This window comes from Macaca fascicularis, chromosome 1, assembly GCF_037993035.2.
Source record: "Macaca fascicularis isolate 582-1 chromosome 1, T2T-MFA8v1.1".
NCBI classification, from domain to species: domain Eukaryota; kingdom Metazoa; phylum Chordata; class Mammalia; order Primates; family Cercopithecidae; genus Macaca; species Macaca fascicularis.
This window is the reverse complement of record NC_088375.1, coordinates 99,831,052-99,854,438: the sequence shown is the minus strand read 5'-3', so window position 1 is coordinate 99,854,438 and position 23,387 is coordinate 99,831,052. Positions and strand designations below refer to the sequence as shown.

The 23,387-nt window shown below is 48.0% G+C and overlaps 2 protein-coding genes across 17 annotated transcripts; one reads left to right on the top strand and one right to left on the bottom strand.

Annotated features, from left to right (window-relative positions):
• Positions 1-1,989: 1,989 nt before the first annotated feature.
• Positions 1,990-6,538, top strand: TOMM40L (translocase of outer mitochondrial membrane 40 like). 4 transcript variants are annotated; one of them, XM_015451720.4, is made up of 10 exons: positions 1,990-2,066; positions 2,385-2,534; positions 2,818-2,885; positions 3,187-3,279; positions 3,564-3,665; positions 3,810-3,915; positions 4,112-4,234; positions 4,354-4,430; positions 4,642-4,744; positions 4,880-6,538. In XM_015451720.4, exons 2-10 carry the CDS (start codon positions 2,420-2,422, stop codon positions 5,017-5,019), a joined length of 927 nt encoding a protein of 308 aa, XP_015307206.1. In that variant the 5' UTR covers positions 1,990-2,066; positions 2,385-2,419; the 3' UTR covers positions 5,020-6,538. The 4 variants fall into 4 exon arrangements, with proteins under 4 accessions (XP_015307206.1, XP_015307203.1, XP_073895225.1 ...); XM_015451717.4 differs by having other exon boundaries at positions 2,285-2,534; XM_074039124.1 differs by lacking the exon at positions 2,818-2,885.
• On the bottom strand, positions 5,594-19,072 carry NR1I3 (nuclear receptor subfamily 1 group I member 3). Of its 13 annotated transcripts, none has more exons than XM_065543276.2 (10): positions 18,613-19,072; positions 13,904-14,046; positions 12,660-12,799; positions 12,036-12,166; positions 9,117-9,286; positions 8,754-8,893; positions 7,284-7,429; positions 7,072-7,200; positions 6,743-6,863; positions 5,594-5,851 (listed from the first exon to the last, which is right to left on the bottom strand). In XM_065543276.2, the coding sequence occupies exons 3-10, from the start codon at positions 12,764-12,766 to the stop codon at positions 5,722-5,724; spliced, it is 1,074 nt and encodes a 357-aa protein (XP_065399348.1). In that variant the 5' UTR covers positions 12,767-12,799; positions 13,904-14,046; positions 18,613-19,072; the 3' UTR covers positions 5,594-5,721. The 13 variants fall into 13 exon arrangements, 12 of the variants coding, with proteins under 12 accessions (XP_065399348.1, XP_065399388.1, XP_015310056.1 ...); XM_065543316.2 differs by having other exon boundaries at positions 6,743-6,848; XM_015454570.4 differs by having other exon boundaries at positions 6,743-6,848; positions 7,072-7,188.
• Positions 19,073-23,387: the final 4,315 nt, after the last annotated feature.

Here is a 23,387-nt window from a genome sequence, read left to right as displayed (position 1 = left end):
AGCAGAAGAAAGGAGAAAGGAATTGAAATCAGGGACAGGGTTGAGGGCTATGGGGGTTACGAAAATGAGGGTCGGGTAAGAGGCAAGTGTAAATGATTTTGTCCATTTTTGAGTTAATGTGTAATGAGATGGGGAGAAAACAGGAGAGCCCAGAATGACCTGGATGCTGATCAGTGAACATACCCTACCCCCAGTAAAACAAATTCAGAAAACAGCTTCCGCCCATCCCCTCCCAATGGAGGGCTCTGGCAGGAAAAGGGGTGAACAAGAGGCTTCTGCCAGGGTAAAGGTTGAAGGTGCCTGGTCATTTGATCATCTTATCAGTTCTAGGCAGTGATCAGCCAATACTGAGTCAGCAGGGGCAATAGCCCTGGCCCTTGTCTCACTCCTGTTGGGGGTAGGGGAGGGGGATAGGTACATTCTCAGGTTCAAAGCATTTGGGTGAAATCAGTTAAATAGATATCAGAAGCATTTGTATCTTTCACCCTTTTGCCCCCCCAAGCATACTCCCTGAGTATATGGAACATTCCTGAGAGGTGAGAGTGGAGGCGCAGAGCTAATGAGGGAGGTAGTGACCAAAGACCAAGAAATCTTTGTTTTTTAACTTTTGTTTTAAATTCAGAAGTATATGTGCAGGTCTTTTTGTTTGTTTGTTTTCCTGAGACGGAGTTTTGCTCTTGTTGCTCAGGCTGGAGTGCAATGACATGATCTTGGCTCACTGCGACCTCTGTCTCCTGGGTTCAAGCGATTCTCCTGCCTCAGCCTCCCAAGTAGCTGGGATTACAGGCATACAACACCACGCCTGGGTAATTTTGTACTTTCAGTAGAGACGGGGTTTCTCCATGTTGGTCAGGCTGGTCTTGAACTCCCGACCTCAGGTGATCTGCCCACCTCGGCCTCCCAAAGTGCTAGGATTACAGGCGTGAGCCACCGCACCCAGCCTATATGTGCAGGTTTGTTACATACATAAATTTGTGTCATGCGGATTTGTTGTACAGATTATTTCATCACCCAGGTATTAAGCCTAATATCCATTAGTTATTTTTCCTGATCTTCTCCCTCCTCCCACCCTTCACCCTCCAAGACCAAGAAATCTTACTCCATCTTTAATTATTCCCCTGTGGAGCGCTTAGTGCTTGAGGTCAGCCCTTTGGCTTGCCCCGGTCCTGGGATGGAGTGCATTTGGGGGCCAGGCTCCATATTCCTAGATTTTATTTGCCAACTCTGCCTGGGGACTCAGGGAAGGAAAGGTTAAATACAGAGAGCAGCTCTTTCAGCGAATAGTTCTGCTAGAACTTACTGCTCTGCGCCAAACTCTCACACCCGTTTCCATTCCACCAAGTGGGCAAGAGTGGGGACTTCGAGAGATGTAGACCTCCAGAAGAGAAGGGTGGGTCCCTGTTCTAGGCAGTGCTGCGTTTAATGAGTAGTACTTATTTGGAGGTGTGCTGTGGAGGGCTGTGAGGAGGATTTCCCATGGGCTCTTTGGGAAGAGGGGAGCGATAGAAATGAACCAGGTTTCCAAAGAAGTCTTCATAATGGTTCTTTCTGCCACCCTTCACACAAAGCCAATCTACAAGCTGTAGTTTCACTTTTCTCAAGGGTGAAACTACACGGGGGGAAGGAGCTTCAGTGGCCCAAGCTACAAGATGCTCCCTCTAGTGTCTTGCACGCTCACAAATTTTTTCCCGACCTTGGAGAGGCCTAGTGATCTAAAGCCTTCCACTTAAGTCTAAGGGGCCACCAATCAAGGCCTGCCCGCCTCTGCAGCTCCAGGGTTGAAGCTCTTGGGCCGTCACACCTGCCACTCATTTTCTTCCTCCCTTTCCATTGGCTCGTGGTAGATAGCGAGGCTTTTTTTTTTATTATTTCATTGATTGGGCGGGGCCCAGTCAGGGGTGGGTTGGGTCTTTGACAGCTTTCTTTGCCAGATTCAAAGATGGCGCTCATGGCCACGCTAAGAATGCAGCGTGAAGCTGCAGTTCTGCCATCACTCAAGATGGCTGCCCCCATCAAGATGACCGGGGTGTGTCGGGGGGAAAGGGGCAGCATGATGGTCTGAGATGGTAAGGGATACTGCACCATTGCAGGCCTGGTCTTGGGGCCTGGGAATCAAGAGTAGAGAGACTAGGGAGCTAGGTGAGGTCTGTGGTGGGGGCTAGGATCAGAGAAAGGGAGAGAGGACAAGGGTGACAGGTGGGGGTGAGAGATCAAAGATGGGGTGGGAGTGTGCCTAGGGTTGTCTCTCCATGAGTGCTCTCCTTCCCTACTCTTCCTGTTCCAGGTCTAGCGTCGGACCATGTGGAAGTTTCTGAGACTAGGGAGCCGGATAATGGGGGGTGGGGCCCGTTGGAGGGTAAAGGGGCAATAGCGTCCTTTCACAGGCTAACCCCGGCCCTTCCCCGTCCTCTGGACTAAAATGGGGAACACATTGGGCCTGGCACCAATGGGGACTTTGCCCCGCCGGAGCCCCCGCCGAGAGGAACCCCTGCCCAACCCTGGGAGCTTCGATGAGCTGCACCGGCTATGCAAAGGTGAGAACTTGGCATTGGGGTGTCTCAAGATGAAGGGGCAGAGGAGTGGAGGGTCTTGAATGCTGGATGTCCGGCGATGGGAGCAGGAAAGGGGAGATCACAGCTGGGGCATGCAGCATCAGGGAGGATCAGGTGCCCAAATGAAGTGGAGCATTTCATTGCAGGACTTGAAAGGAGGTTAATTCCTCCAAAGTGTTCCCTGTGGAATTGAAAGGGGAGACTACCTTTTGGGGTAGTGGTTCTTTGTCTGTGCTTATTCCTTCCCTTCCCCTACCCCCTTCAGATGTATTCCCAGCACAGATGGAGGGCGTGAAGCTCGTTGTCAACAAGGTTCTGAGCAGCCATTTCCAGGTGCTCCCACTTCTCTGGCCCCTCCTTACTATTCCCCCTTTCCTGTCCCTGGATCATCTTCTCCTTTCCTTTGTACTCCAGCCCTAGCCAGTCTATGTGGGACAAACGAGGGAGGATGTGGGGTTCTCTTTACCTCCCTGCCTGTGGGACTTGTTGCTTTTAATCCAGTGACCCTCTCTGTATATGTTGGAATATTTGGGATTCGTGAGAGGCCCTCTGAATGGGGAAAAGATTAAGGGTGGGATAAGGGATTGAGGTGGAGCAGGAATGCGCTTTTCTCCACTGACTCCTCTTTCCTCAGGTGGCTCACACTATACACATGAGTGCCCTGGGCTTGCCGGGATATCACCTCCATGCGGCCTATGCAGGGGATTGGCAGCTCAGTCCCACTGAGGTGAGGGCTCCACACACCTGGGTCATCTCCCTAAAAGCCAATCTGGGACCCAGGTCTGGAGGAAGAGGAATTGTGTGTGTTATGGGGAGGAATGGGCCGTAACCTGACTTTTGTGTCTCTTCTGAATGGGAGAGGGTAGAGAAACATTTTCTGTGAAGAGCCCAGAGTGTGTCTTTGTGACTCCACCAGGGGGCGCTGTGCACTCTTAATGAAGTTCTATATTTGGGTTTAGACTGAGTGATGCCATCCGGCTCAGCCTTACTACTGTGTATACCCTTCCACAGGTGTTCCCCACTGTGGTAGGGGATATGGACAGCAGTGGCAGCCTGAACGCCCAGGTCTTGATCCTCTTGGCAGAGCGGCTCCGAGCTAAGGCTGTCTTCCAGGTGACCACAATTCCTGCCTCGGTCCCCTGAGGCACTTCCTCTCTCCTTCATGGGTTTCCTGCTCTGAGGGCTTGGAAGGAGGAGCAGAGTCAATAATGATCATAAAGAGGGAGGGAGATTTTACTTCTTGCTCTTGCCATTCAGACGCAGCAGGCCAAGTTCTTGACATGGCAGTTTGATGGCGAGTATCGGGGAGATGACTACACAGCCACTCTGACCCTAGGAAATCCTGACCTGATTGGGGAGTCGGGTGAGGAACTGGGACAGGGTTCTTTTTATCTTGGCTGCCCATTTGCTAACGTTACTATGCCTCTTCATCTTCTGTACAGTTTGGAGTGTAGAAAAGGAACTTCTTGGGCATGCTGGGGTGGCGGTTATTGGGGGTGAGGGAGCAGGTCTGGATGTTGTCTCTATGACTGACTCCATGTCTCCCCGTTCCCCCACAGTGATCATGGTTGCTCACTTCCTGCAGAGCCTCACTCATCGGCTGGTGCTGGGAGGAGAGCTAGTTTATCACCGGCGGCCAGGCGAAGAGGGGGCCATCTTGACACTGGCTGGGAAGTACTCCGGTATGGGGCGAAGTGAAGTAGTGGTGGGTAGGGGGGGAAATTCTGAACTTTTCTGGGGTTCCTGGCCTGTGTCATACTACAGTTAACACTCCTTCCCCTCTGTACTTTGGATTTTACAGCTGTACACTGGGTAGCTACATTGAATGTGGGATCAGGCGGGGCCCATGCAAGTTACTACCACAGGGCAAATGAACAGGTGAGACCTCTGATCTCACTCCCCTCCTCGTCAGCAAGTCAGTCGTGAACTTTTGCTCATCTGGACCTCTATCGCCCTGCTGACCTATTTTTCTTCCTACCACGCTGTGTATATATTTCCATGTATGCCTTCATTCTGCTGATCCCCCATCAGGACCCTTCTGGTCTTCACTGATACTGATCTCTCTCTCATCCTTGCCCATGGTTCTCAGGTTCAGGTTGGAGTGGAGTTTGAGGCAAACACAAGGCTACAAGACACAACATTCTCCTTTGGTTACCACCTGACTCTGCCCCAGGCCAACATGGTGTTTAGAGGTGAGGGTTATTGGGAGACATTTGGCTATGCTGAGGAATGGGGAATGCAGAGGGAGGGAAACTTTACCTTATTTCTGGTGACTATTTCCTCCAATCCCTGTTAAATAACCTAGTGGGTATTCTCTCCCCCAACAGGCTTGGTGGATAGTAACTGGTGTGTAGGTGCTGTGCTGGAGAAGAAGATGCCCCCTCTGCCTGTCACCCTAGCCCTTGGAGCCTTCCTCAATCACTGGCGCAACAGATTCCATTGTGGCTTCAGCATCACTGTGGGCTGAGGTTGTCCAGAGCCAGCCCCCACAGCAGCTGGAACCTCTGAGTCAGGTGCCCTAGGGCCAGAGACTAGGCCCCTCTCCAGAGCCCACCTTGCTGGGTGACCTCTAGGACCCAGGAGCAGAGTGGCGGATAGGACCATGCCCTCCTCAGAACTGGAGCTGCCACAGGGGCAGTTGATGAGGCAGAGGTTTGAGGATCGCCCCTCTGCTACCAGCCCCAGTATCACCTTCCCGATGCTCCTGTGGCTCTGGACTAAGGGGAAAGGATTAAGGGGTATGGCTGAATTCCCCCTGGCACTCCTTGCCTCCAGGCTTCCTTCTTCCTTTCCCTTTGGTTAATCCTGCATGGGATTAGCTGACCATCCTGTTTTCCATCCCAGAGTCTCCCAAGGCTGGGAAAGTAGGGCTGAAGGGCTAGATATTTGGTCTCAGAAAGTAGGGCCCACCCATTCCCAGAAGGAGCTTCTTTACCTCTTAGCCCTGAGGCTTCCTCCTTCCCATCTTCTGTGCTTCCAGAGAACAACTTTGTTCCTATGGCCAACCCTACTATCCCCATGACCGCATGAAGAGGCAGTTATTGCTTTAGTCTTTCATTGCAACCACTGGGCTCCCTTTGAACCCGGCCCAATCTTTGGTCCCAGCATTTCCCCGCTCCAGTGTATCCAGGGTGTCCCAGGTGATCTGGGGAAGGAAGTGAGCCTGGTCTCAGCTGCAGATCTCCTGGAGCAGTGGCATCATGGCAGACAGGCCCTGGATGTGCTGGATTTGGTACCCGTAGGCCTCATTAATGCTCCGGAGCTCAGCCAGCAGGCCCAGCAACTTCGCATACAGAAACCTTTGGAGGAAGTAGTGGGGTTGCCAGGAAAACAGGAGGGAAATAAGGCAGTTGGGAGTCTTGTCTTGAAGCCCTGATCCCCTGAACTATTCCTCAGTGAAGCCAGGTCTGAACATTAGAGAAAATCATGCTCTGGTATGACAGATGATCAGAGGTTCCAAAGGTCCTCCAGGGGGCCTCAGTCTGACACTGTCTTCTCTCACCGTGCTCAGTTTTTTCTGAACCCAGAGCTCTGAGGGCCACATGTGAAGAAAGTTCCAGACTTGGCCAGAACTCCAACTGTGTGGAATCTGAGGGCCTGGCCTTCTAGAGCAGGTTCTAGAAGGTGGATGTGTTCTATGGTATAAAGCATCCCCTTTCTGGCCAAACTAGCTCTTGGAGGAATGAGCAAAACAGAAGTGGTGCATACCTCAGAGCCTGGATAAATCACAGACTATTGAACCTGGAACTGGCTTTGGCCATGAAACTGTGAATTGCCATAACTTCAAGGGAAATGAAAAATCAAAGGAATTGGCCCAATGGCGAGGAGAGGAAAGGCCAAGGGAAGAGAAATGCCTGCGTTAGTCTGGAGAAGTTGGACTAGTGAGGTGATGGATGTCATCAATCTCAGGAATGCTATTACCCAGAGCCTCTGAGCTACTACTTTGCATCTGTACTGAATAAAAAGAAAAAAAAAATCTGGAAAAAGTGAGATGAAACAGCAGTATCCAAATTCAGTAATTTGGAGGTTGAAACGATGTGAGACAGGGATGGCCAGGGGGAAGGACTAGACCCCAAGATACCTGAATTCACTAAGGAAAGGACAGTAAAAAACATTCCTCCCACGCTCAATGGTTCGCCAACCCCTTCCTGCCCTGGTGTGGCCTCCAAGCCCTCAGTGTCCCACCGTACCGATCCCGGGGCCTTTGCTGCTGGCCCTTGATGTAGCTTTGCAGAGTCAGTGCCATCTCCTCTTGCAGCTGATCAATCTCATGTCTCTGGGTAACTCCAGGTCGGTCTGTAAGATAGGGAGCTGGGAAGGACAAGGTGGGTGGCAGGGGTGGGCCTGCATGGTGCCCCAGGGACCGAGGCTGGGAGGTTTGACAGCTAGGCTAGAAGGCCTAACCTAGTCTGCAGGTTTGACAGCTAGGCTAGAAGGCCTGGGGTGGATGGACTCAAGGAGCTGAATGTTTGGGCAGAGGTGGTGCAGCAAAAGGCTCTGGGCTTTGGGAGAGGCTCACCAGGAGAGAAGAGGGCCATGGCAGCCAAGAGCACATACTCAGGCTCCTGGAGCTGCAGTTTTCGTAGTGTTCCATGGAAGTGAAAGAGCAACTCCAAAAACTCTACCTGGAACCCCACTGCGGGAGATACTAGGATTAGGAGCCTCTAGGTCACCTGACCACATACTGTACCATGAGGACACATGCCCCCTACTGCTGTAGCACCATCTCACCACGGGCTGCGTCTTCAATTGTGTAGCGAAGAGGCCCGCAGAGGAAGTTTTGTGTTTGGAGACAGAAAGTGGTATTGAGTACGATATGACAGATTTCCACAGCTGCTCCCTTGAGAAGGGAGATCTGGTCTTCAATGGGCAGAGAACTGTGGAAAGCAGGAAACAAGGGCACTTTTCAATTTTTTTTTTTTTTAGATAGAGTCTTGCTCTGTCACCCTGGCTGGAGTGCAATGGCACGATCTCTGCTCACTGCAACCTCCGCCTCCCTGGTTCAAGCAATTCTCCTGCCTCAGTCTCCCAAGTATCTGGGATTACAGGCATGTGCCTCCATGTCTGGCTAATTTTTTGTATTTTTAGTAGAGATGGGTTTTCACCATGTCGGCCAGGCTGGTGTCCAACTACTGACCTCAGGTGATCCACCTGCCTTGGCCTCTCAAAGTGCTGGGATTACAGGTGCAAGCCATCGCGCCTGGCCCACTTTTTAATTTTTTGTTTATTTTTATTTTTTGTAAAGATGGGGTCTTACTATGTTGCCCAGGCTGGTCTCGAACTCCTGGGCTCAAGCAATCCTCCTGCCTTGGCCTTCCAAAGTGCTGGGATTATAGGTGTGAACCACTGTGCCCAGCCGACAAGGGCACTTTATTATTATTCTTATTAATTAATTAATTTTTGAGACAGAGTGTTGCTCTGTCACCCAGGCTGGAGTGTAGTGGCCTGATCTCAGCTACAGCAAACCTCCTCCTAGGTTCAAGTGATTTTTCTGCCTCAGCCTCCTGAGAGGCTGGGATTATAGATGCACACCACCACACCCAGCTGAGTTTTGTATTTTTAGTAGGGACGGATTTTACCATGTTGGCCAGGCTGATCTCAAATTCCTGAGCTCAAGTGATCCACCCGCCTTGGCCTCTCGAAGTGCTGGGATTACAGGCATGAGCCACTGTGCCTGGCCTATTATTATTATTTTTAGCTTTCATTTTTTGAGACAGATTCTCACTCTGTCACCCAGGCTGGAGTACAGCGGTGCTATCTCGGCTCACTGCAGCCTCAACCTCCTGGACTCAAGTGATCCTTCCACTTCAGCCTCCCAAGTAGCTGGGACTACAGGCACCCACCATCATGCCCAGCTAATTTTTGTATTTTTTGTAGAGATGGGGTTTTGTCATGCTGCTGAGGCTGGTCTCAAACTTCTGGACTCAAGCGATCTGCCGGCCTCCACCTCCCAAAGTGCTGGGATTACTGGTGTGAACCACTGCGCGGCACCTCAAGGGCACTTTAGATGCAAGCCTGTACTTCAGAGATGGAGAAGAACTCCCAATTCTGATTGGCACAGTTAAAAACAAAGCTGGGAATTCAAGACCTAATGCTTGGAAAGGCTGAGGCATGTGTTAATTTGTTGTCAGTGACTTTTCGGGGTGGATATACAACTTGCTGAAGTGTTTGCCTCCTGAAAGATGAGGGGAGGTCACTCACCGGAAGACAGGCAGGTCCTTGGTAAACTTGATGACTTGCTGTACCATGAAAGTGTTGACGTCTGCGAAGTGTGTGACCAGAGGCAGCACAGGCGCCAGGGTGGGCAAGGGCTGGTGATGGATGAACAGATGAGCTGGAGGCTGCAACGATCAGAACATTAGCTAGAGGCCCTGGCCCTAGGGCCCTCCTTCAGGCCTCGCCAGCCTTATCTTGGAAGAGTTCCTAGCTGAGAAGCCTGCTTAAGGCCGGGGTTCTGGAGATCCATCCTCAGTATTGGTGCATGGCATATACCCCTTTCTCTCAGACCAGCCTTTTTGGGTGCCCTTTTCGTTGTATTCCAACCCAAATCCTGTCGGTGCTCACCCTAAACTGCACAAACTGTTCAAACATGGTGCCCATGTGGCGGGTGTGGGCCCCCAGGAGTGTCTGGATCAACTCTTCTTGCTCATTACTCAGTTGCATAGGTGTTTGCTGTGCCCGCCGCTGGGCCTGCTTTGCTCGCCGCAATGCCAGGGCTTCTGCCGACAGTATCACTGTGCAGGGCAAGAGATCATGACAAAGCTGTTGAGACCAGCAGAGCACTTCTCTCTGCTGGTCCCTGATCTGGGGCCCCTCAGCCACCCTGCACAACGAAGGATGGGGGGAATGGGGGAATTCCTGAGGTTTTCTTGGGCTTGGCTAAAGTCCTAGAGGCTCCAGGAGGCAGGGGGTTCCTATACACTTCCACCAACCTGTGAAGAACTACAGCAGAAAACTGCACCATGGGAGAGAAGGGAAGGGTGGCGAGGAAAGTAGGAAAGATGTGAGGAAAGGTGCGAGGGCTTTTGGGGAAACAGTGTAGAGGGAAGGGTCTTGATATCTAGAGCATCACCTTATGTGATATTTTAAATGATCCTTCAAAAATAATCAGGCCGGGCGCGGTGGCTCACGCCTGTAATCCCAGCACTTTGGGAGGCCGAGGCGGGCGGATCACAAGGTCAGGAGATCGAGACCACGGTGAAACCCCGTCTCTACTAAAAATACAAAAAATTAGCCGGGCGCGGTTGTGGGCGCCTGTAGTCCCAGCTACTCGGGAGGCTGAAGCAGGAGAATGGCGTGAACCCGGGAGGCGGAGCTTGCAGTGAGCCGAGATCGCGCCACTGCACTCCAGCCTGGGCGACTAAGCGAGACTCTGTCTCAAAAAACAACAACAACAACAAAAAAAACAAAAATAATCAAATAATCCTTTCAAATAAACACTTACCTGGTGTTTTAGCAAAATTTCAAAACTTCTGAGGTTAAATCCCACTGAATGAAACAACCCCAGGATAGGCAGGGCTGGTATTAATCATATATATATATAAAATTATATATATATGTATTTGTCTGTTTTATTTTGTTTTGAGATGGAGTCTCTCACTCAGTCGCCCAGGCTGGAGTGCAATGGAGCAGTCTTGGCTCATTGCAACCTCCACCCCCTGGGTTCAAGCAATTCTCCCTGCCTCAGCCTCTGGAGTAGCTGGGATTACAGGCACCCACCACCACACCTGGCTAATTCTTGTTTTCTTTCTTTTTTTTTTTTTTTTTGTATTTTTAGTAGAGACGGGGTTTCACTGTGTTGGCCAGGCTGGTCTCGAACTCCTGACCTCAAGCGATCCACTCACCTCGGCCTCCCAAAGTGCTGGGATTATAGGCATGAGACACCATGCCCAGCCTAACTAATCATTCATATCTATCTATCTATCTATCTATCTATCTATCTATCTATCTATATATTTTTTTTTTTTTTGAGAAAGGGTTTCACTCTTGTTGCCCAGGCTGGAGTGCAATGGCGTGACCTTGGCCCACTGCAACCTCCGCCACCTGAGTTCAAGCGATTCTCCTGTCTCAGCCTCCCAAGTAACTGGGATTACAGATGCATGCTATCACGCCCAGCTAATTTTTGTACTTTTAGTAGAGATGGGGTTTCATCATATTGGTAAGGCTGGTCTCGAACTCCTGACCTCAGGTAATCTGCCTGCCTCAGCCTCCCAAAGTGCTGGGATTACAGGCGTGAGCCACCGCACCCAGCCCAGTCATATTTTTTAGAAATGTAGACAGGCTTAGATTCCAGTGGCAGGACCAAGGTCACAAAATAAGTAATGTAGATTGAATTCAAACCAAAATCTTTTGACTTCTACAAAAGATCCAAGATCGAACCAAGATCTGGAATTCAGACCAAGATCCTTTGACTTCTACAGTTTCCTTTCATTCTTCCACAGTGAGAATTGTGCGATATGGAAAAAGCAAGTTTTTGGGAGTCAGGTAAATTTGAGTTTGAATACTGACTGTACAACTTCTTCCTTCTTCTTCTTTTTCTAGAGAGGGCATCTCTGTTGACCAGGCTGGTCTCGAATTCCTGGCCTCAAACAATCCTCTTGGCTCAGCCTTCCAAAAGTGCTGGGATTAGAGGCATGAGCCACCACGCTTGGCCTGCACAAGTTTTTAGTTGAATTAACTTGGGCAAATTAACTTCTGTGAGCCCCAGTTATATCATCCTTTGGGAGCATAGCACAGTTACTTCGTACAGAGAAAACATTAACTAATTCAATTATTGAGCACCTACTAGGTGACAGGCACTATGCTCAAGAGATAGAAAATAAAAAACACACCTGTAATCCGAGCACTTTGGGAGGCAGAGGTGGGCAGATCACCTAAGGCTAGGAGTTCGAGACCAGCGTGGCCAACATGGTGAAAGCTCATTTCTACTAAAAATACAAAAAATTAGCTGGGCGTGGTGGCACATGCCTGTAATCCCAGCTATGCAGGAGGCTGAGGCAGGAGAATCGCTTGAATGCAGGAGGTGGAGGTTGCAGTGAGCCAAGATGGCACCACTGCACTCCAGCCTAGGCTATAGAGTGTGAGACTCCATCTAAAAAAAAAAAAAGAAGAAGAAAAGAAAAGAAAAAAGCTAGCCATGTGGATATCTAGGACAAAAGCATTTCAGGTAGAGGGAATGGCAAGTGGAAAAGCCTTGGAGAAGAGTGTGCTTGGTGTTTCTAAGGATGACAGTGTAGCTAGAATTGATTGAGTAAGGGGGAAGAGTCTGATAATAAAGTCTGAAAGGTGTTGTGGGAGAGCTAGATCATGAGATCATGTACTTTGAGATGGGGAGCCATTGGAGGTCTTGAGTGAATACTGACATAATCCGACTAGTTTCAAAAAGAGTACGGTGCCTGCTATGTAGAGAATGCACTGTTGGGAACAAGGACAAAGCAAACAGACACAGTCAATGCATTCTTGGGATGTAGGGGGCCAACTCACTGTCTTTCCTCATGCCAGCATCTAAGCACTTCTGCAACCTGCAGGCTGGGCAGTGGCGCCTCTGAATCTTGCTGACTTCACAGCTTCCAGCAAAGGGGCAGGTGGGACCAATGCTTTTGCTGACTGTTCTCCTGTGAGATACAGAGATGTTGTTAGAATCTGGGATGCAGTGAACAGACACATGGATGGGTGAGGGGCTGAGATGACATGGTCTAAAAGACCTGGGAATCTGGTGAAATGGACTAATCTGAGCTGTGCCCAAAGGTCCCCAGGGGTGGATAGGGTCCAACACATCTCAAGCATTTCCATGGCAACACAGGATCACTCCGGAAAGCCTAGTTGATGTAGTACTAGCTAGGTGCTTCACAGGCAGTGGGTACGTAATAAGTGCTCTTGACTAATGGGCTGTGTCCATCAGACAAACATTTAGCCTTCCCTCTGTTATGCCGCCAGTTTATACAGTGATGTGTTTGACAAGATGTAGGTTGCCATCCACAGGGTAATTAGACTCTCAGATAAAGGAGTAATGTAGCTGGACAGGCTTAGGCACCAGCGAGGGTGTAAAGGCTGACTGATCGGGAGTTTGGTTTGGACGGCTGTTTCCACTGGGGAGGAGACTCTCACCTGAAGAAACCCTTGCAGCCCTCACAAGTCAGCGCGTTGAAGTGGTAGCCTGTGGCCTGGTCCCCACATACCACACAGTTCCTCAGCTCATCTTCCCTACTGGCCATGACATCAGGTGTTGGGGTGGCTGTTACAGACTCCTGAATGTGGGAGGGGTCAGCAGTCAGTTCTGGGCCACGCTTGACCCTTTTCTGTCCCTTCTACAGAGTCTCTTTCCAAACCAAACCAAACCTGTCCTTGACTTGATCCCCAGCATTATCTTTTGTGTGTTTCTTTTCTTTTTCTTTTTTTTTTTTTTGAGACAAGTTCTCGCTCTGTCACCTAGGCTGGACCTCTGCCCACTGTAACCTCTGCCTCCTGGGCTCAAGCTATCCTCCCACCTCAGCCTCCTGAGTAGCAGGGACTACAGGTCTGGACCACCATCTCCAGCTAATTTCTGTTTATTTATTATTATTAATTTTTGTAGAGATGGGGTTTTGCCATGTTGCCCATGTTGATTTTTGGTTTGTTTGTTTTGTTTATTTGTTTGTCTGTTTTTTGAGATAGAGTCTTACTCTGTTGTCTAGTGTTACCTAGGCTGGAGTGCATCATAGTTCAATGTAACCGCACACTCCTGGGCTCAAGGGATCATCCTGCCTCAACCTCCTGAGTAGCTGGGACTATAGGTACACACCATCACACCAGGATATTTTTTCTTTTCCTTCCTCCCTCTCTCCCTCCCTTATTCCTTTCTTTTGTTTTTTGTTTTGTTTTGTTTTGTTTTGTTTTCCTGAGACTGAATCTTGCTCTGTCGCCCAGGCTGGAGTGCAGTGGCGCAATCTTGGCTCAATACAACCTCCGCCTCCCAGGTTCAAGCGATTCTCATGCCTCAGCCTCCTGAGTAGCTGGGATTACAGGCACCTGCCACCACACCCAGCTAATTTTTTATTTTTAGTAGAGATGGGGTTTCACCATATTGGCCAGGCTGGTTTCAAATTCCTGACTTCAAGTGATCCTCCCACCTTGGCTTCCCAAAGTGCTGGGATTACAGGCGTGAGCTTCCGCGCCTGGCCTCTTTTCTTTCTTTTTTGTAGAGATGGGATCTGTTATGTAACCCAGGTTGGTCTTGAACTCCTGGGCTCAAGCGATCCTTCTACCTTGGCCTCCCAAAGTGCTGGGATTACACACGTGAGCCACCATGCCTAGCCCCCAGCATTATCTGTATTTTATTGCATTTAGTCTTTGGCTCCCAACAGATTTCCTACCTGCTTATCTTAGGCAGTATATCATCTGCAGGCCACAGAATCCGGTATGGAATGCCTTTCCCCAAACTCCCACGCTGTTGCTGGTTTTCCTCTGATCTCAGGAGTTACCAGTAATTGGAGTTAGGGATTATGACCCTTAGTACCTGGAAAACAAGAGATGTCTGTTTTATGTGGACTTCAGTGGCTCTCAGTGACTGTGGGGTTAGGGCACAGACCCTGGACTCTGGGCAAAGGTCTGGGTGGGAGGTTTTCCCAGCATGACAAAAGTGCTGGTTGGTGGCACATGGGGAGGGACTCTGGTGGGCGGGAACCTTGTGACTCATTGGAAGCTGCTTCTTATTAGACTCATCAAGATTCTCCCTGTTGATGAGTTTAAGGCTACATCTGCAACCTCCTGTGTACAGAGATCCTGAACAAGCTGGGAAGAGAGAGAGAGAGAGAGAGACAGACAGACAGACAGACAGAGCAAGCTTTTTCACACACAGTATGTCAGTACTAAAAGAAGAGGTGTGGGCCGGGCGCGGTGGCTCAAGCCTGTAATCCCAGCACTTTGGGAGGCCAAGATGGGCAGATCATGAGGTCAGGAGATCGACACCATTCTGGCTAACACGGTGAAACCCCGTCTCTACTAAAAAATACAAAACACTAGCCGGGCGTGGTGGTGGGCGCCTGTAGTCCCAGCTACTGGGGAGGCTGAGGCAGGAGAATGGTGTAAACCCGGGAGGTGGAGCTTGCAGTGAGCTGAGATCCGGCCACTGCACTCCAGCCTGGGTGACAGAGCGAGACTCCGTCTCAAAAAAAAAAAAAAAAAAAAAAAAGAAGAGGTGTAATAAGGCTCCCCAAAAAAAAGTTTTTAAGAGACTAGAGGGGCCGGGCGCGGTGGCTCAAGCCTGTAATCCCAGCACTTTGGGAGGCCGAGGCGGGCGGATCACAAGGTCAGGAGATCGAGACCACAGTGAAACCCCGACTCTACTAAAAATACAAAAAATTAGCCGGGCGCGGTGGCGGGCGCCTGTAGTCCTAGCTACTCAGGAGGCTGAGGCAGGAGAATGGCGTGAACCCAGGAGGCGGAGCTTGCAGTGAGCCGAGATCGCGCCACTGCACTCCAGCCTGGGCAACAGCGTGAGACTCCGTCTCAAAAAAAAAAAAAAAAAAAAAAGAGACTAGAGGCCCAGCACGGTGGCTCAAGCCTATAATCCCAGAACTTTGGGAGGCCGAGGCAGGTGGGTCACTTGAGGTCCGTAGTTCGAGACTAGCCTGGATAACATGGTGAAACCCTGTCTTTACTAAAAATACAAAAATTAGCTGGGCATGGTAGCAAATACTTGTAATCCCAGCTACTTGGGAGGCTGAGGTGGGAGGATCACTTGAACTCAGGAGGCGGAGGTTGCAGTGAACTGAGATCATGCCACTGCACTCCAGCCTGGGCACAGAACAAGTGAGACTCTGTCTAAAAAAACAGAGAGAGAGACTAGGATCTAATTAAGAACTTATGCAAAGAACCCTCTCACTTCCTAACTAGGGAGGGCTGAGAATCAAATCAGAATGACCACAGGGCACAGTGACATGCCCTGTACATCCCCCCTACTCTGGAGATAGGTAGAGGATGGTTTGAGCCCAGGAGTTTGAATCCATCCTGGGCAACATAGCAAGACCCTATCTCTAATAATAATAATAAGAAGAAGAAGAAGAAAGAGTGCTATTTTTTTAAAGTAATTTTTTTGGGCCGGGCAGGGTGGCTCATGCCTGTAATCCCAGCACTTTGGGAGGCCAAGGCGGGCAGATCACGTAGTCAAGAGGTCTGGCCAACATGGTGAAACCCTGTTTTTACTAAAAATACAAAAATTAACTGGGGATGGTGGTGCACGCCAGTAGTCCCAGCTACTTGGGAGGCTGAGGCAGGAGAATTGCTTGAACCCGGGAGGCAGAGGTTGCAGTGAGCCAAGATCGAACTGCTGCACTCCAGCCTGGGTGACAGAGTGACCATGCCCGGCTAATTTTTGTATTTTTAGTAGAGACAGGGTTTCACCATGTTGGCCAGGCTGGTCTCAGACTCCTGACCTCGTAATCCACCTGCCTCGGCCTCCCAAAGTGCTGGGATTATAGGCGTGAGCCACTGCACCTGGCCTATTTTTCTTTGTTTTGCTATTATGTCTTCTGCTTCTTCACTTGCATTAAATTATAATTAATGTTTCTCTAAAGATGAGTTAAAACCCCAAGTGCAGGCTAGAGTCATAAACACACACACACACACACACACACACACACACACAGAGAGAGAGAGAGAGAAAGAGAGAGAGGGAGAGAGAGAGAGAGAGAGAGAGAGAGAGAGAGAGAGAGAGAGACTGAGTTAAAAAGATCCTTGTTTAGTTTACCAGAATGAATTGGTAGAACCCCTAATCTCAAGTGGTATAGCATCTAACTATGCATAACTTTGCACTTTGAAATAAACTGAGTTCCAGAGAGCACAGATGCTTGGATCTGTTCCTTGGGAGATGGTAAGAATATTTATGTGTATGTATCTGTTGGTGTCTTTGTGACTCTGACAATTCATACTAGTTTATTCAATCAACAAATATTGACCAAGAATCCACCTATGTCTTAAGACACTAGAGTTAAAAGATGAGTAAGATGCTCTCCTACTCTCATTCCCGCTAATGGGGGAAACAGACCTTTACACATATATAAAGAAATAGAGTCAGATCAGTGATGGTGCCATGCATAGAGCATTACGGCACTGAAAAAGTAGGGCGCTCAATAGGGGTATTGAGGAAGAGGCAGGAAAGGCTTTCTGGAGGTGTGGCAACTGAGTTGACTTTTAAAGGGTAATGATGAATTAGCCGGGGGGGGGGAATATAAAAGGCAGTTCAGGCAGAGGGTGCAGCCTGAGATGGTCAATAAGCCAGATACAAAAAGGTAGATATGGTAGAACCACAGATGGGCCTCTCTTGCTGGAGCATAACATTTCAGGCTGGGAGTGGGAAGAAATAAGGTTGGAGAGGTGCGATATAAGGCTGAGATGTAGGCAGATCACAGGAGACCTCATGTGTCAGGCTAAACACTGAGTCCATCAGGAAACTTTGAAAGAGAAAGCTGTGAAATGACATTGTCATATCTATATTCTAGATAGTTTAGTCTGCTGGCTGTTGGATTTGAGGGGGCAGGACTGAAGGCAAAGAGACCAGTTAGAAAGCTATAGCCATAATGTAGGCAAGAGAAGATTAAGCTGGAGCTAGGATAGTGGAAGGATGTAGGAGAGGAGAGGGTTTTGAGAAATACGTGGAAAGTGAAATTATTGGAATTTGGTGACTATTATAATGCCTGGATTAAGAAAGAAGACAAGGAATTAAAGATAACTCCAGGTTTCTGGCATGGGTGACTGAGTGGACGGTGGTACTGCCAACTGGGAGAGAGACTACAGGAGGAGGACAAGGGCCCTCCATACTTGGGTGCCAATCCATTTTCACAGTTGACAATTTACTCCAGTAATAAGTTATCAAGTGTCCACTCATGATTAGCACCAGAAGGAGAGACCCTTTACAGAGGTCCCTATTACAGAGACACTTCCAGATTAATTATGAAGACTGAATAAATAAATTGAATTCCTAGGTCTTAAAAGAAAATATATAATCAAACAAATGTTGTGGTAAAGACTATGTATAATATTATAGGTATTAATTGCTCCCTTAATTTATTCTTCTTGTGTACCCAGTATGAGCAGAGTACTATGTAAAATTCCTTGCCTGTGTTAACACTGTAAGATAGGTAATATCGTCATTTTACAGATGAGAAAACTGAGGCTCAGATTGTTTAGATAACTTATACAAGGGCCAATATACCCAACAGTTTATTAGATGACTCCACTTGGATTCACAAAGGCACCTCAAATTCAATATGTCTAAAATTGAATTGTCAACCCCCCCACAAACTAACTTTTCCTACATTACCTGACTTGATGACTAGTCCAATGTGAGAAAGTGGAAAGAACATGGGCTTTGGGGTCATATAGACTTACGTTCAAATTCCGACTGGCTCTTGCTAGCTGAATTACTTATTCTTTGCCGCTTCTCTAATTGTTTGCCATGACTGAGACCCAGCCCCATGGGGCTCTGAGAATCAGATATCATCAGGCTGAGCCAACACTGGACCAGGGAAGGGAGACATACTTCCTCTTCCTACCTCAGCAGTGAATGCTTAGGGAGAAGTTAGGCTAGAAAGATGTTCTGGTCCAGGGCTGCCCTTCACCTGGGGCCAGGGATTACACTAAGCTTTGTTCTTCTTGCAGAAGTCCACCCTGAAGTTCTTTGAGATGGGGTTTCCTTTGGAACAGACTGCTTTGAGTTTGCTCTTCTGTGTACAGAAACCCTCCCCTGGCTTCAAGGTCTCTCTATAAAGCAGACAGAGAGTAGAATCTGCTGCAGGATGCCCCTGGCATCCATAGCGAACAGGCTTTCAGGGTTAACTGATACCCTCACCCTCTTCCAACATGCCTCTTCCAGGCCAGGGTCTGAAAAACACCTGTGAGGATTGTGACCTGATGGGTTAAGCTCTCTGAATTTCAGTTTTCTTTCCTGGAAAAAAAGGGTTAATAACACTCGTTATCCAGGTTTGCTGTGAAGACTAAACAAAGTAATAAAGTAGTAAAATGTAAAATTCTTTACAAGGTGCTTGAAACATGCAAGGAAATCAACATATATTCATTCTCTTACCTTCTTCCTTTCCTTCCCCTTTCACTGCTGTCTTCTCCCAGATGCCAAACCAGAAATTGGTGAGTCACCTAGTCTCCTTTCTCTCCCTCATTCCCTATAAATGACCAAATGCCATGACCTGTCATTCCTATCTTCTGACCTCTACATGCCCACTACCTCTTAGCTGCGTTTAGGCCCTCATCATTTTCCACTTACTGCTGCAGCAGACTATTCAATTATTCTCCCTGCTCCCAGCCTCATCTCCTTCCAACCCATCCTCCATGCTGTTGCTATTTCTAAAATGCAAATTTGATCGTGTCTCTTCCCTGCTTAAAATTCTTCATTTGCTTTCCATCACCTTCAGGATAAAATCCAATCTCTTTAGCATGTCACACAAAGTCCTTTGTGATCTGGCCCCTATTTAATCACTCTGGCTTCACCTATTCTGTCTCCACTTCCCTCCCCTGACCTAGCACATCACACTTTGGCTCTAGATGTGCTTAAGCATTTAGAGTTTCCCGAACAAGCTGTGCTCACCCACCTCTGAACATCTGCCCTTGTTGTTCCCTCTGGTTGGAATTGCCTCACACATCCTTATTTTCAAACCCTCCTCCCCTCATCCTCCTGATCCTCTTGGTCCTTCAGGCCTGGGTACTGCAGATCACCTCAGTGAGCCTAATAGAGCTACACCTCTGTACACAAATTTGTCACAGCACTTATCACACTGCAGGACAACTGTCTGTTTCTTTCTGACTCTGTCAATCAACTGTGAATTGGTGAAGTCAAGGGCTGCACCTGTCATTTGGGGATCCTTAGGGTCTTATGTACTCCAAGCATATATAATAAATATTTATGGAATGAATAAATGGACTGGGATACAAATTAACATCTGATTTCAAATCCATGCTCTTTTCGTGCAACATCACATGCTATTGTTTGCGAATGAGTACGCTCATTCATTCAATAAATATGTAATGGGTATCTACTTTGTGCCAGGCATTTTGCTAGCACTATCTTCTGAATACATTTCTATTTCCCTTTTAGCTGCTTTCTTTTTTATTTTTATTTTTATTTTTTTTGAGCTGGAGTTTCGCTCTTGTTGCCCAGGCTGTGAGTGCAGTGGCGTGATCTTGGCTCACTGCAACCTCTGCCTCTTGGGTTCAAGCAATTCTCCTGCCTCAGCCGCCCAAGTAGCTGGGATTACAGGCATGCACCACCATACCTGGCTAATTTTGTATTTTCAGTAGAGATTGGGTTTCACCATGTTGGTCGGGCTGGTCTCAAACTCCTGACCTCAGGTGGTCCACCCGCCTCTGCCTCCCAAAGTGCTGGAGTTACAAGTGTGAGCCACGGCACTCGGCCTAGCTGCTGTCTTCCAAAGCTTGTTTTTTTTTTTTTTTTTGAGACAGAGTCTCACTCTGTCACCCAGGTCGGAGTGCAGCGGCTTGATCTTGGCTCACTGCAACTTTCTCCTTCTGGGTTCAAGTGATTCTCCCGCCTCAGCCTCCTGAGTAGCTGGGACTACAGGTGCACACCACCATGCCTGGCTACTTTTTGTATTTTTAGTAGAGACAGGGTTTCACCATGTTGGCCAGGCTGGTCTTGAACTCCTGACCTCATGATCCACCTGCCTCGGCCTCCCAAAGTGCTGGGATTACAGGTATGAGCCACTGCACCCGGCCTTTCATAGCTTTTTAAAAAAAAATTCTGAGACATGACCACTCCGGGAGGCGAGGCGGGTGGCTCACTTGAGTTCAAGACCAGCCTGGCTAACATGGTGAAACCTTGTCTCTACTAAAAATACAAAAAATAGCCAGGTGTGATGGTGGGTGCCTATAATCCCGGCTACTCAGGAGGCTGAGGCTTGAGAATGCCTTGAACCTGGGAGGCGGAGGTTGCAGTGAACTGAGATCATGCCATTGCACTCCAGCCTGGGTGACAGAGGGAGACTTTGTCTCAAAATATATAATTAATTAATTAAAAAATAAAACAAAATAAAATAAACTCTGAGACAGGTCTTGTTCTGTTGCCCAGACAGGAGTGCAGTGGTGTGACCACCACTCACTGCGGCCTCCACTTCCTGGGCTCAAGAGAATGAATTTCCTGCATTGGCCTCCCAGGTAGCTAGGACTACAGGTGCATTGCACCACACCTGGCTAATTTTGTTTATTTTTTGAAGAAACAGGGTCTCACTATATTGCCCAGGGTGGTCTTGAACTCCTTGGCTCCAGCAATCCTCCTGCCTGGCCAGACTCACATTAGTCTTCTAGTCCTATTCCTGACTCCTTTCATACTTCTAAACTGTTCCTACCTGCTGTTCCTACTTGCTATGTTTGCATTTGCTATCTGGCTGACCTCACTCAAGTATCTATCAAGCCAAATATCCAGTCTAGGCCTGTTGTGTCCTGTTTAGCCTCCCATATTCTGGCACAAACACTTCTTTGAACAGGAGGAGTTCCTTTCTTTTGAGCCTTATAATCTGGTTTTAATCTTCTTTCTTTAAATTTACCACCAATCTCCTATGATCTATTGAATTCAATGGGCTTTCTTTCATGTTTCTCCCAATCAACCATCCTCCCTTCTGCTTTTGACCTCCTAACAACTACTTTCTCTTCTTTGAAACTTTTTCTCACTAACCTCTATGATGTTACGTATTCTCGGTTCTCCATTTGTATTTCTAATAGGTCTTTGTTTCTTTCTTCTCTAATTGATCCTTCTTTTTTCTAGGCCCATGAGTTAGGAAAAACTACAAAAACTCTGGAAACTGTGGGGTTTTTTGTTCCCAAATGCTCCTTTTTTTAAAAATTTTGAGACGGAGTCTTGCTCTGTCACCAAGCCTGGAGTGCCGTGGTGTGATCTTGGCTTACTGCAACCTCCACTTCCTGGGCTCAAACAAGCCTTGTGCCTCAGCCTCCAGAGTAGCTTGGATTACAGGCGCCCGCCACCACACCTGGCTAATTTTTGTACTTTTAGTAGAGACAGGGTTACGCCATGTTGGTCAGGCTGGTCTCAAACTCCTGGTCTTAAATGATCCAGCTGCCTTCGCCTCCCAAAGTGTCGGGATTACAGGTGTGAGCCCCCACGCCCGTGACCTAAACTTGATCTTAACCTTCCTACCCTTCTTTCATGTTCTTCCCTAATGCTTAATTTCTACATGAGGCTCTGGTAAAAAGTAAAAATGTCTAATATTTTAACATCATAGTTCACAGTTTATATGCTTCATTTCGTTTACCCTCATCTCAGTATGTGAATGTCTCCAAAATCTACAACTTTAGTTCCAGGAAATCTTGCTGTTCTTTTTATTTTTTATTTTATTTATTTATTTTTATTTTTTGTAGATATGGGGTCTCACTATGTTGCCCAGGCTGGTCTTGAACTCCTGGGCTCAAGGGATCCTCCTGCCTCGGCTTCTCAAAGTGCTGCAATTACAGGCATGAGTCACTGTGCCTGGCCAAATCTTGCTGTTCTTAGTAGTCACTCTTTGTTATTTTTATTTTTTTGAGACAGGGTCTCACTCTGTCACCCAGACTCGAATGCAGTGGTGCCATCATGGCTCAATGCAGCGTCAACCTCCTGAGCTCAAACAATCCTCCTGCCTCAGCCTCCTAAGTAGCTGGGACTAGAGGCACACACTACCACACTCAGCTAATTTTTATTTTTATTTTTTGTAGAGATAGAGTTTCACTGTGTGGCTCAGGTTGAGTAGTCACTTCTGATGTCTCTGCAGATTACATTTCATTCTGTTCCTTTCTCTGGACTCCCACTGTACTTGCCCAGACTTCTATCAGGTAACCTATGACAATACCATGCCTTTGCATTCACAGGACTGTCTCTCCCCTACTACACCATAAGCTGTATGTTGTGTAGGTTTTTCTACCCCAACACTCGGCATCTGTCCTGGTCATAATGTGTGCTTAACAGCTGATGAAAGATTGAAGAATTTTTCCCAATTTCCCAATCTTGAATTCCAAAGTCACTGTGAATCCTCCTCTAAATCTTTCTAGTCACCAAGTCTTGTAGATTTCTTATGTCATGTGTTTCTTGATGCTGTGCCTTCTCTTCTGTTACTGTCACTACACTCACCCAGGATCCTACACTTTGTACAACTGCAGCGTCCCCATCTTGGCCTTCCTGCTCTTAGTGTTTCTCTTGTCAAATCAGTCCCATGTTTCTTCTGCAAGAATAACCTAAAGGTGCTATTTGTATGAAGGCTAAATTTAAATTCCTTATTCTGATACTCAGGACCCTGCCATATCTCCTGCAATTTCTCCATTCAAAACCTGAGTTTTCTTTCACCATTTTTTTCTTATTGTCACCCAGATACCAGAGAGACACATCTTTTCCTCCTTCTTCTCTCCTGTTCTCCATTTGTTTATATTCTACTCTTCCTTTAAGGCCTAACCTAAATTTCACTTTCCCCAGGAAGTTTTTGATTATTTTGGTCCCAGCTGATGTCTGTCTTCTTTGACTTATTTATTTATTCATTCATTCATTTATTGAGACAGAGTCTTGCTCTGTCGCCCAGGCTGAAGTGCAGTGGCATGATCTTGGCTCACTGCAACCTCCACCTCCTGGGTTCAAGCGATTCTCATGCCTCAGCCAACCGAGTAGCTAGGACTACAGGCGTGCGCCAGCATGCCTGGCCAATTTTCAGTAGAGACAGGGTTTCGTCATGTTGGCCAGGCTGGTCTTGAACTTCTGGCCTCAAGTGATCTGCCCGCCTTGGCCTTTCCAAAGTACTAGGATTACAGGAGTGAGCCACTGCACCCCGCCTGTCTTCTTTGACTTATTACTAT